Source organism: Pavona decussata, unplaced genomic scaffold (genome assembly GCF_977016875.1).
Source record: "Pavona decussata unplaced genomic scaffold, jaPavDecu1.1 SCAFFOLD_207, whole genome shotgun sequence".
Classification (NCBI taxonomy): domain Eukaryota; kingdom Metazoa; phylum Cnidaria; class Anthozoa; order Scleractinia; family Agariciidae; genus Pavona; species Pavona decussata.
The window spans coordinates 3,442,049-3,455,877 of record NW_028145612.1 but is presented as its reverse complement, the minus strand read 5'-3'; the positions used below and the strand labels follow the sequence as shown (position 1 = coordinate 3,455,877).

The 13,829-nt window shown below is 39.1% G+C and overlaps 1 protein-coding gene across 3 annotated transcripts in view; it reads left to right on the top strand.

The window, feature by feature from the left end:
- The window catches only part of LOC146460946 (puratrophin-1-like), a 39,889-nt gene that overhangs the window by 13,206 nt on the left and 12,854 nt on the right, over nt 1-13,829 (top strand). For all 3 annotated transcript variants that reach the window (XR_014857530.1, XM_085087587.1, XM_085087588.1), the window contains 4 exons: nt 227-350; nt 4,479-4,584; nt 6,810-6,914; nt 11,756-11,872. Coding sequence is in view for 2 of the 3 variants with exons in the window: in XM_085087587.1 (XP_084943713.1) it covers nt 227-350; nt 4,479-4,584; nt 6,810-6,914; nt 11,756-11,872 (452 nt within the window). In the remaining variant the exon portion in view is untranslated. The remainder of the gene's footprint in view (nt 1-226; nt 351-4,478; nt 4,585-6,809; nt 6,915-11,755; nt 11,873-13,829) is intronic.

Sequence of the window (13,829 nt, the reverse complement as noted above, 5' to 3'; positions counted from 1 at the left end):
ACTGACATAAATATTATGTGTAAAGATGCGAAATGTTTCAATAAGAGTCTATAGTTAGTTAAGGATTTTCTTATAAGAAACTGGAGAGCTGGAATAAACGATGCCGGTGCTGAGGCGGGAATTGTATAAAACTTGCGTCCTTCAGAAGCAGAGATGCATCCAAGGCAGTAATAGTTATGTCTGTATTATAACAAAGTTATTCATTGCACTTGTTTGTTTGTTTTAGGGAATAGAGATTTGAGAGGTGGGCCTGTTCTTATGATCGACACGTCACGACCAGACTGGGGGAATGTTGCTTACACCAGTATGGAATTAACAAGACTGTTCATGTACTTCCACACCATCCCCAAGTAAGTACTACCCGTTCTATTAAATTCTATTGATTTGATTGGACCTTTGAAAACACATTAAATGAGGAACGATGCAGAAGATTACAGTGTCGTGATATCAGCGTACAGTATGCATGGCGTTGTTGATCACGCGAAAATAAACAGTACTCTTTGATCAATAGTGCTTTGCCCTGTAAGGGCATGCCCTCTTTTCTGTGGACGAGCCGGAAAGCAGAGAGTTTTGAAGACGTACATTGTTTTTCTTTGTGGCGCCGTTTTGCGGTCATTTTAGAGCGCGAAAAATACATAAACTTTATTCGTTTTCAAACGAACGCGCATAGCGAGGACAGATGAAAGCGATGCGGAAATGCTGGTGTTCACTAAAGTATTATCCAAAGTTTTCGGCCAAATGAAAATGGAGACTATTGGAAAAGTGTAAACGGAGCCTCAACTGTTAGCTGTTGAATCTCTCGTACGCGACAATCATTGGGAAGAAGTAACAGATTCTAAATGTACACTGTTTGACTGAGAGCTGTTTTTACAAACAGGATTTATGTAACAAGTTATGGGATCAGTGGGGTGTGATCAGGGATCAGTCTGCGATATTGGCATTAGACAATAATAAACGTTGAAGGTTTCTTTTGACACACTCCAATCTATTCCTTACTTTTTCCAAGTGCGTGTCCATAAAGCCATCGGCTTGTACAATTCACGTCAAATGTCTCTTACTTACAGGACTTTAGCTCGAAAGGTCACATAAGTTTTTGCTGAGATAAAATATCGGTCCTGTAACCCAGGAGAAATTTTGACAAATAGATACACCTGGCTTCTTTTAAATGTAAATCGACCCAAAATAACACATAGAGGTCAAATCAATGGAGTTTCCTGTCTCTACGTTCGTGTTTAAACGAATTCAACACAGCCTCGCTCTCTCTCAAAAGCTAAGAACAACACGTGAGTTAAATAAAGCTATTTACATCAGCGGACAAATGCGATGAAACTGTTCTTAATAATCAAAGAAAGAAACAAATCGCTTTTTTATGTCACATGTTTAATCAATCTAATGTACCGTTTGCCCTTTTGAGGAAAGGGCAAACAGCCCTCTTAAAAAGTACATGCAACAATTTAGTATTCTGGCTTGGAATCCCGGGGGGGGTACTCCCCTATATAAGCTGTATAAGGTTTGTGCCGCGCTAAAGGGTATGGTTTTCGACCCGTTTTGGTCTGAAAACGGGTATAGATTTTGACCATTTGATTATGCATTTATGATCTTAAATCGGGTATGGTTTTCAAGGGAACCACGAGACCTTATAAACATATTTGTTTTTTCAAATTCAAATGAATAGTGGAGAAAGAGAAGTATCCAAAATATATCATTCGAGCTGGATCTTCGGATGAATTTTACCAATTCTTGACTTCGGCACTGATGCGCTACAAGCCCCTTCCGCTCGTTCGCCTTAGTTTTTCTTTCGCGCTCGGCTATTTCGCGCGACCTCTCGACTATCCAGAAAGGGACTGCTTGCAGTCTACCGTCTACAGGTCTGAAGACGGTCTGTACACGCACTGCTGTTGACACAAGGGCTAAATACGCGATGTCGCATATTATGAAGTAGTAACGTTAATAGAATTTTTCCTGATCCTTAAGTTTTTTAAATATAGCATCTGGACTTAGAGCTTGCAATTCCTGCTTGGGTTCATTGTCTGCCTTTGTCGTTGTTGCACGCCATAAGAGGTAATCCTTGTATCACATGTCACTTGTGTTGGTGGGCTTGGCTGTGTTTATTGCCGTATCTCAAGCGGAACTGATGGCATCAATGCTTGGTAGTTGTCAGAAGTTGTTGATCGCCGTTCGCAAGCGCCAAGCCCAAAGAGTGAACAAATAATTTCGCTTTGAGTAGGATAGGCGCACTGTAGCAGTGCCGTCGTCTGAGGTATGTGTTGCATGCGATCAACATTATTAATCAGCTGATTTAGTTGACCTTTCCTTTTCGTGAATAGTCGATAATAATGTACCAGGCTTAAATATCCGATCTTGAAATATTTATCGATGAGAAGCTTTGTTTGTATGCCAATTATTGTCTGTATTCTTGCTTCTTGTAGTTTTCATAAGCAAACTAAACTTAACATTGTGGTATTTTTTTTTTGCAATTATTGGAATACAGGCGGTCGCAACATCTTTGCCTTCTGTGCACCCCGCTTAGGGTGTGCGGCGGTGTTCGTTACGTTAATTGTCATTGTTTATCATATTTTGTTTTGCAAGTTATCTTATAACCTGGTGTCGCAATAGTTTTATTTGGGATTGATTTCCTGCACTCGATCACATCCAATTTATGCCTGGCCTTTAAGCGAAGTTTTGGTCTTTCTCGCTGTGAAGGCTCAGTTTGGACAGGAATTCTTAGTCTCAGTAGCCACCAAGCCGTCCACTGATGGGTTGTGTTCGAAGTGACCATCCGCGAGTCACGTGAAGCCAGATGTTCAGGGTAGAGTGAGGCAACACCTCCTTTAGTAAATTACACCGAGGATTGATCCCACTAAGTTGTTGCAACACATGGTGTATAATCTAAAAACAGTCGATACTCACCAAATTTTGTCATGAGCTGTTATACCGTATACTGACATGCTGTGATGTGCATTCTAGTTCTCAATCGTGTGTGCCAGAGGTTGTGGTTTGGCCACCCAACCGGCTTACTGGCACAGTTCGACAAAGAAGTGTCGTATGACCACACAGGTATCCTGTGTAGTCATTTTAGCATGGGAAAACTTCTCTTCGATAAAGTGTAAATAGTTCCTTGTTTGTCTTTTATGTGCTCCTCATTCTTTCCTAGTCAGACTAGCCCGCGGAATTGCTACTGTAAAATGTCACCACCCGGAAGCCATATTGCCTCTGTTTGACGCCTCATTCGCACATTGAGAACAATTGCGTTCTGTCAATAAACACCAGGGCTGTTAGACTTGAATTTTATCTTTTATTTCAACTATTCAATTTTTGTCATGAAACAGCGGTCACTTTGGTCAAAATTACAATGCTACTGTGGAATTTGTTTGTCCTAGATTAAAACAAATTGGCTTCGAGATTTGTTGCTGTTCATTTTATGTCAACATAAAAAAATCAATAATTATCTAAGCCCTGCTGTGGTGTGCTGTATTGCCTGCACCATGCAGCTAAGACCAATAAAAAGTCTCGCATTTCCTTCTTTGTGTTCTGGGGAGCTTTCAGTCGTAAACAGACCGCATTGCCAAGGTGAAGCTACGTCTATTTGACTGATCACGTTTGATAACACTCTGTGCTAAGACTTTACTGATAACGAGAAACTACTACACCTGTAGATGGCGGCTTCAACGATGCTAAACACAAGGACCGCGTAAGATTGAATTTTTTCTTGGTTTTCTTGACGTAAGAGGTATCTGTTACAACAAAAAATATAACCTGGTTTGATGTGCTTTGCGATAAATATTCATAAGGTTGGAAACGAACATTACATGGCATTACAAGTTGTCTTATTTAAGTAACCAAGATTAAAACTTACGCAACCTTCTATTATTCACGGTAGTTAAATATATTCTTCTCGATTTAAAGCTTCCAAAGCTTTGAAACTTCATCATGGTCAAATAGAGGAAAAGTGATGTTATAAAATGTAATCTTCGTGTCTAAAACGCAGTTATTTCGCCACCCATGATGTTTTGGACCACAAACTGGCTAACGACAAAGCAGATTTATCGTGGTCAGCTTATTTGCGTTAGCAACGTCATGTGCGCGAACGATCACAATATACTTTATGGCCTCGTATGACTCGTATTACGTTTCACTGCTAAATGGATCGATATCTTGCAATAAACACTCGTATTTTGAACACTGTCATTAAGCTTCAGCTAACCTTTCTAATAAGCTTGCATTAACAAAAAATCCCGTAACTTTTGATGTTTGTTTTTGCGGGAAAAACATCTAGTTTTTCCCACGATGTCAGATTTTGTCTGTGGAATGTTTGTGTGATGGTGTTTATTGACAAAGCATCGTGAATTTGCCTCGTTTCACCGGAAATTTGACATGACAAAGAGATGTGAGAAAATTTGTCAATGAGGTATCAAATGTCGTACACAGATTTTTAACGGCTGCTAATAGGATGTACATTTTGTTCTTCTTTTGTGCAGGAAAGGGATCGCAAGTCTGGGATTTTCTGTCATCGTCGACGCAAGAAAATCGAACACCAAACGAAAACACTTGGAAGAAATCGTGGAGGCAATGGTTTGCTTTCAGGTTTGTAAAAATAATGTTAGTTTTGGGCTGATACAATTTATTGTTCCATCAAATAGAAATGAACGTTTGGTCAGTTTTATTTCAACTCGTTTTGAAATAAAGAATACCGCGCCTTTATTTACAACAGAAATATTCGTTACATTGATCTTATTCAGTTAGCTATTCATGTTATCAGCGTGCAAATTGATCCATTGTAACAGTACAAAATCAGCTTTCCTTGTATCTACCTTTTTTTCTGTCTTGGTAGAATTTTAGCAAATTAATGAAAGATATCGTGTCTATCAATAAAACTGAATGCTTCACTTATGCTTCAACGCACAGAATCCGTTCCACTTTGATCTGTTGGAGTTTGTTCCTATTGTTGTTGGCCGGAAATAGGGCTTTTTAAGATAAGACAAAACACAGTATTGTAGTATTGACATACATTCCCGACTGAGTGTAGTCCGACCTTGTTCAGCATCTGATGTTGTAAGTGCATTGTAAGGGTTCAGTTGATTCCGTAAGCTTCGTGATTACTTAACCTGTATCATATAGGTTTTCTGTTAGCCAAGTGGCTGATCGTTTAGCTCCGAACACCTAAATAAATAGCCTGCGTGGCAGGCGTTTCTCGCGCGCCCAATTTTTCCCTCTCCCTTCCCCTTTCTAGCGCCTGCCACGCAGGCTACTAAATAAATAGCGTGACTTGTGCTTAAATTAGGTAAATAAAAAATAGATCACCAACCCGCGCTATTTTAATCAGTAGGGACGGCACTTTGGTTTCCTATCAATTAAAGCCATGCCGCAAAGTTTGTGCTCAAAAAGCTTCTGGCTTTGAAATACAGTACCAGCGTGTAGAGAAGTGATTGAAGCTCGTGTCCATAACATTTGGCTGAACATGCTGAATCACCCATTTGTTGTTGATGCGTGACCGCCCTCTTGTGATTTAATTCAACATAAATTAACCCTGAGTATTTCAAGACCCCCTCAGTTTCATTTTTTTGTCAGCTACTAATTGTGTTTTTCTTGTGAGAGTTGGCTGTTTGTTTGCCTTGCTATTCTGCTAATTTAAGTTTACTGGGTCATTTTAGATTAACTCTCAAATCAAAGTTATTCATGGCTTTAACGGTGTTGGCAGTGAGAGTTCGACTTCGTTTATCTTGAAGAAAAAAAAACTATTGCTTGGTTTCTTCTCTCAGTTGATAAATTAATCCTCTTTAATATCAATACCTTCACAAACTTAGTTCGTCTCCGATGAGAGTAGCCTTTGAACAGGTTCTTTTTAGTGGGGATTTGTCCCAAGAAAGTTCGGCCAGTAGAGCGAGTTGTCCGTGGCTTGGGTACTGATGGGAGGTGCCGTGTACTCCGACTCACTATTGAGCAGATTCAGTGGCTAGATAAAAATAACTGGTTGATTGACAAAAGAGCTACGAATGTGCAGTGAACTGAAGTTATGATCTTTTCCGATGGATTGTTTTGTTCCGGTATAAGACTTCCACTCAAAACCTTAACCTGTTACAGGAGGCAATTTTCTCTGCAACTTGCAACGTAATGCTGATGAGAGCATCGCTTGTAAGTTGCAGACAACATTTAATGGGAAAAACAGAAGGCCAGGCTACTATCCCGCACGCACGGGGCAAGTTTTCGTCTTATCAAGTCCAGCCAAGTTTATTTCACCGACACTGTTTTGAACTATTTACAAAAGATGTGAGGAGGTATTATAAGTACTGAAAGTCAGGATAAAGTCATGGAGGAGGAGGAAGAGGAGGAGGTGCTGCTCACAATTTCGCTCAATTTCGTCCGTTGTGTTGCAAGTGGCAGGAAACTTGCCTCGTTTAACAACACCTGAAATCTCTCAACTGAGTTACAGCCCAGTCAGAGGTGTGCTGGTCTCTTCGGTACAGATTCCAAGGAGCGTTCCATTCTGCTGACTGTCCCCTTTGAAACCTTCTTTCCCAGCATCCCAGTGAGAGAGGAAAGGGGTTTGATTTTCTTTTTTATGACCCTGTCCGAGAAACTTCTTGCTCACCCTTCTGCAGGTCATTTTAAAGTTATTTTGTAATTCGACTTCAGTCGAACCTCCGCTGATGAGTTTCCGAGTTTTCTTGTCGCCCATGGCTGATTATCTCATCGAAATACTTCCCTCTCCCAAATGAAGAGAAAATTCAGTCCGAGGTTGACTGTCGAGTAGTGGTTGGACTGGGCCATATCTGCAAGGTTAATAGTATTTTTTGTTTTATTTTGTTTAGGAGAGCATTCCTGGAGCCATGCATATGGTGTACATCTTAACAAAGAAGGACTCTCCTCTGGTGTTATTCAGTGGATCAAAGATTAAAGAACAACTCAACTTTGAGGTGAGGCTTAATGTCAAAGGTCTAGAATACTATGTATTCTATTCTACACTCCATTTCCTTTTTTTTCCAACTTCATGCAAGGTCCGAGGTCCTTCAGCTTGCAGTCACACTAACAAATCAGGCTTTTCAAATACATCTTTCTTGAAAGAAAATTTAAATATTCTTGTTCAAGTGCATGATGTGTGCTATTTGGCGAAAGACAACAAACAAACAAACAAAAAACCTGTGCACTCTAATCCGTAAAAAAGGTTCTTGTTGGCGGGGGAGGGGTGGTGTTGGACAAAAGCTGTTAAAAATTATTGAGGTTGGTATATCTTATAACGTCAAGTAAAATCTCGGCGCTCTTTCCATTTTACGCTGGTCATGTCTCACGCGTGTTGCTCTAAACACTGGGAATTGCATTCCTGTCTGACAATGGCCGCACGAGACTTTCATTTCAGTCCAAGTACCTCTGTTGTCCTCAAATGCTTATTGCTAGAGAATATAAGTGTAACAAGGTAGGTTCAGTTCTGTGAGGAAAAGAAGGAGACCGCTTGCGGTGTTATACAATTGTTATACATGTAAAACAAAGTCAGCTAACTCCACCTACAGTATAATTCGCTTGGGATGTTATACTGAAGAGAAGGAAACACCGTGACAGAAAGAAAGTTAACCTTAGCAGCTTACAATTATTGATTTACTTTGCTGGATTATGAAAAATAAGATTCTTGAAATAAGGATACGGCTTCCGAGTATTGCGGTAAAATTAACTGAAATTGTTACCGATTGTATTAGATATTGCAACTTAATAAAATGTACTTGTGTAGTTCATGCATCTAATGGTACAAAAAGCTACTGAAAACACAGAATAACACACGGCCGAAAACATGACAAATATTACGATTTCTCAGGATTTCAGTGATCTTGCCACGGATTTATCGACAATTTACAATGTAATCCTCTTTTGTTGCTTTTAATACCAATCACTTGCATCACGAAGTAGGATGTTTGCCATTTACAATGTAATTTGTAAATTACAATGTAATCCTCTTTTGATACCTTTAATACCGATCATTTGCATCACGAAGTAGGGTGTTTGCCATCGGAGGCCGGATTATTTGACAAAAGTTATCAGGGATAAGCTCAAAATTTCAATTTCCTGAAACCTTTTCGTCCCATCTACTTTGATTCTGTATGAGTCGGGTCCATTCCTTTTTCTTGTGTCAGCGCTTGGTTCATCAGTTACTGATCAAATGAAGATTGGAATCTCTTGGTCTCTTTTGCCATCTGACTGCTGTCGATATTTCGTGTTGATCACTGAATTTGTAGATTTAAGACTTGTTTACAATGTCTGATCGCAATAAACACATATTGAGGGCGACTTTTTGAAGCTCAAACACAGTGCTTTGGTGAGAACTTATTCAAACAGGATCCCATGACGGTGGCCACAAGAACAGTCGCTTTGTTATGATTTCACTACTTTGGAGCGCAGTTCAGTAAAGGACCGTGTGAACCTTTTGTTCATCGAAACAAGATTGATAACAATCTCCCGACTATTCTCCATTCCATTTTTAATCACAGCAATCGCCGATAACAAGGAAAAGGTCTTGTTTGGATAGGAAGTCTATTTTTTTGTGGGTGCGGCAGGGATCCCGGGATTGGTTACTCACATGATATGCGGTGGGGTGCACGCGTTTACTTTTGGCACGTGCAGAGACACACCAGTAAGTGATACATAAAGTATACCCCTCTTTACAGCAATTCGTTTGTGGCTGTTGGTGTGCGGCAATCAACGAGCATTTTCTAGGATTATTATGACTTGTCCCGGGGAAAGCAGTCTGGTTTTAATGCATGAGAATTTTTATTTTCCGCCGGGGAATTGAAATGCGAGGAGAAAAAAAAAAAGATAAAAAACTTGAACATGACAAAAACAGAAGGTTTGTAACTGCTTAAAGATTTTAAACTGAACACACAGATCAGATGTTGTTAAAAGATAGTCTCTTATAATACATATCGAGGTCGACCAAAATAAAGTCGGCTTACAATTCACCACGTGACCGAGAATCAGCCAATCAGAGGGCACATTGTGCTCATGGTAACTCCAGCTGTAAACCCATGAACAATATAACAACATCCTTAAAATTCCAATAAATAATATTTGCAATGAAATCTGAAGTGTTTCTGTGTCCACTAGAACACAACAACGAAGGGGATGGGTAGGTTTTTTTTCCCAGATAAATGAAACAAAAATAAATGAAAAAGTAAAATTTGTTTAGGCCAAACGGTAACCCTGGACCAAATACAATGGATTTAGGGGCAAACAATGAACATTAATTGTTACATAGCAATGTTGTTGAAAGCACTTAGACCTCTAAGTTTTATAAAGTGTTTTATAGTGTTTCAATGTTCTTGTGGGAATGAAAAATTATTTTCCTCATGTGGACTAAGTAATCCGACAGAATGTTTGCCAACTACGGGAGCTGAAAGTTGATTTACATTACCGTGAGCTGTGAGAAGGTAGATAGATTGATGGAACTTGAAGAGAGAAGATAATATCAGGATAACTTTCTTAGTGGGTGTCTGTATTTAGACATTCATCTCCTTCCTTATGTGTTGGTCCGGAAACAGATACTTTTTCGATACAGGAAATTTAAGTCTGTACTCAGACTGGCTACCTATATATGTAGATTTCATTGAACTAACTTGTCCGGTCCGTATTGGTAAGTATTGGCCACTTTCTGTAAATGCATTGACCGATGCGTAACGGTATATCTTAGGAAAGATAAATCCAGTTTGTCTGCTAATAACTCCCGGGATAGTTCACAATTTGTGAAGAGCCCTTTATCAGTCCTTTCAGTCGCTGTCGGTAGCAGATATTCCATGCTGATGACCAAATATTGACTTAATTCAATTTGTTAAATTCACTCTTCACCAACATAAACAAAGCTCACGCGAAACAGGCTACAGGCGCGTTTATTTTAATATGATGTAGTGGAGATACACCTTAGAAACGTTTCATTGTGCGATTTAACCAGAGAACAAAATTGGCTAACATGAATTTTTCAGCTATATTTCGGTTGCATTTCAATTCAAAGTACACCCTGATGTGGACACGGCTATGAGAATCAAGGCAAAAGTTATTTTTTTTCGGTCTCGGTTGAAACAGCGGACAACATTATCCAGTGGATCAATTTAGTAATCCAACGAAAACGTTTTCCACACTTTTGTACAAGTTCACAAATGCATCCGTGCGAAACAACCTCATAGGGGGACTAGCGTAACCTATGAGCTGATGAACAAAACGACTTGTTTATACAGAATATACATCAAAAAATGTCATATTGGCAAAACTAAGAGTCAACGTTGACTAAAATATATGCCTTCAAATAAAAACTTCAAAGGTTAACTATTAAAAATCAACTCTAAATTATTATTATTATTGTTATTATTATTATTATTATTATTATTATTATTATTATTATTGTTGTTGTTTCAATTTCATATTTCCATTAGTCGAGGCCGTTTCCATCTGTAGCTGTTGTTTGAAGGAGGCAATTTAGAGGGGATGAAGGGTGTAGCGTTCAGTTTGTCATGAGCATCGGACAAACAGAACATTAGTCTCCACCGAGAGTCTCATGCCCGTGACATAACAAAGACTACATCGTTCTTTTTCGTAACCCAGAGCTTAATATTTACCATGTCCCTTACTTTATCAAATCAGAAGTTGTTGTTCTGACCAGAGCCACACCGGGAAAGCTTGTACATAGGACGAACAGACATTAGCATATTCATTTGAGAATTTTGGAGTACATGTAGTTTAGGCTTGAATTCGATAGGAATTGACTGAAAGATGCGTTCTGTTGTTGTGATTTCAGCCGGCGGTTTTGCTGTCGAAGAATTCTTGCCGGATCACTTTTATTCTCTTTCGTTTAATTTTTCCATTTTATAACGTGTGTATGTAATTAGCGTGACCTAGCGTGTTTGACATACAGAAATAAGTACCCCTTTCTCACCAAATATAAAGTTAATCAAATTTTGGCCGTAAATGAGAGTTATAAATGTCGAATTGATTTTCATATCAATGCGAGCTAGCCTGCTCTTAAGCTAAGTACTTTATTCAATGTGAAACACACGAGGACAATCTTAAACAATATTTCTCAATTAACGAACACTTTACGGAAGGAGCATGCTATTCTATTGTTTATTGTGTGCATATTAGCATGCTTCATAAACCTAGCCTCTTAATGGTTTGGAGTATTGTAATATCACTCCATTCCTTGTGCTTAATGTAGCAGAATGGCTTGTGAAGTATGTACTCTTGGCCAGCTAAGCTGCACACTACAAGAACAAAACTTATTATCCATTATTGCTATTAGTTTATTTAAACTGCGTTTTTTTGTCAAGTGCACATCAACCATGACAAATAAACGAAACATTTGGTTTGAAGTTATTGCCTTTCATGTTAAGTGAATTGTTGTTTTAGGCCGCAGCAACTTTATCAGCTCACTTTGGTGGGTAGGAAATTCCTTCATGTCTAAAAAACAGAACGAACAAGGGGCTGCTACTTACAAAAGGAAACTTAAGAATTGTGAACTTTGTCGCTGCAGCGAGGTCTACCTTGTTCTCTTGTCTGTGCAAAGATCATCAACTGCTCAACAGGGACCCACAATAGCCAAAGCAATTTTGCGCTAAATTAAGGCCGGCAAGTGTTATTCACTTGAGTCTCGTGTCCGTTGTTCAACTGATTATCTTGTAGCAATCGTTTGTTGGCTGGGACAGTGGGTACAAATTTCAAGCACTCCAATATTAACTCTGTACACACACATGTGAACTGTATTTACAAATGCTGTATTGCCTTTCAGTTCAAACTCATCACCACTGTGGACGAGCTCAAGTCGTACTTCGACCGCACTCAACTGACGCCTGAGTTTGGTGGAGTCTTCCATTACGATCACGACGAATGGATCAGGTTTAGAATAGTGAGTCACACTCTTAATATCCTTCTTCATCTTATTTCTTCCACTCCTGACATCTTCTGAGATCGAAACTAGAAAGCATAACACATGCCACTATGCGGTACTACTTAGTAGCTTTTGTTTGAATGATCACACTTCCTAGTTTCTAATACTATCTCACAAGTTAGAAGGATGCTACGGGAACGGAGTGCTATCTCTGGACTGTGGCAGTGAAAAAGTGATAGCATAACTATTCTAGCGAGCGATTTTGTACTCGATGCATTTGCTTTATCACCACCGGGTATTTAAACAGATTCATGTATTAATATATTTTTATATTTCGACCGCTCATCCACGCTGTCGCATTCCCAATAGACTTGAATTAAAAACAATGGTGTGGAAAAATTTACAACTGAAATCTGCGATGTAGAGTTTGGCAACTTGGGTTCAAAATGTTGTTAGGTCAATCCAATATCGAAAAAACCAAGACCAATAATGGCATTATTTTCCACTCCGGTTCCGGAAAAAAAGCGGTTTCAAGAAACTCTTCAAACTACCTGTTGTCAAAATTGAGCGGTATGAACCCGCCCGGCGAGCTGGTGATGACCGTGCGTGGTTTGGTTTTTAAGCGTTACGTGCTTGCCTCAGACGTTCCAACATTATCTCAGCTAATGTTAATGTAGTGTAGTTCATATTGAAACTTCTCAAGGAACAAGGATTTGTGTGTTTGAATGCGCTTTGAGCACGCCAAGTTATACCACTTCCATAGCGATACACGGAAATTACTACTCACTGGAAAGGTGAAAATTAACAACCTCATAATTGCACGTTAATTTTGTTCCAATTAGCTGTTCTTTTCTAATGAATGCGGCTAAATCGGGTAATAAAGTAATTGATAGTTTCCTTTTTCATATTAAACTCTGCCTTGTGTTCGGAATGTTTCTCGACATCCAATATCTGCCGCTGGAGTTGTGTTATGCTAATGCCTTTCTAGAAATGCCGGTTCTTATGCAGAATATGGTTTAATAATAACCCAGTCCTTTCATCATATTGTATTCAGCTATTTGTGCGTGTCACCGTGTGTATTTTTTAAATAGGTAGGTATTTTATTGACCTAGGCGTATACAATGAAATTAAGTTAACTGAATATGCGTGTTAAAGGACACAAGATTTTGTACATCTAGATTTGTTCGTCGGGGAAACAACGCCGTTCTCATTCTTTTCTGTGAATTAATGGAAAGCCAATGGAAAATGGCAATGTTCACCTTGTTCCTCTAGTGTTGCACCCCTCACCCCCTCCCCCCGATCAGGATAGCCTTTGTCCCAAGGCCTAATATCTCTATATTTTTTTTGCTTCATTGGCTTCGAGTTTCGCACATTAATTATGAAGACTACAATATTTTCATTTCAACGCGGGTCCGTTGTAAATTTAATCAAATTGAGCGTGGCAACTTCAGTTACGATGGAGTTGCTTGTATTCATTGTCAGGTTTTCGCTCTTGTGGCTCCTACAGTTTTGCCGAAATATAAAATACAGAGTTAAGCTAATTTTCTTTTTCGCTTTCTTTGATATCTGTTTATTTCATTTCGTGCTTTTTTGTGACTGTCCTGTCACTAATCCCTTAATGAAACGTAAGTGAGAAAAACGCTTGGCTAAACTGACTGACCGCTGCCAAAATAACTTTTCTAAATTTGGATGCGATTGAAAATTGGAAACCCTTTACAATATTTTTGACTTGATGGACATTTTTTTAAAACGCGCTGGTTTCCTATTCCTTTGTTCAATTAAAAGAATACCGCAACTTAATTAACAACGTGTATTGCCTTTTTTGCCATCGAATTGTTTTGTTCATGCCACAATAGCAGCACTATACCGTAAACCACAGTAGCAGTGTTTTGGTGATGCCCAAGAGCCGATTTCCTTTTACTCAGATGAACTTGTTAATATAACCTCGTGTATCAGCGGTATCCAAAGCCGGTTC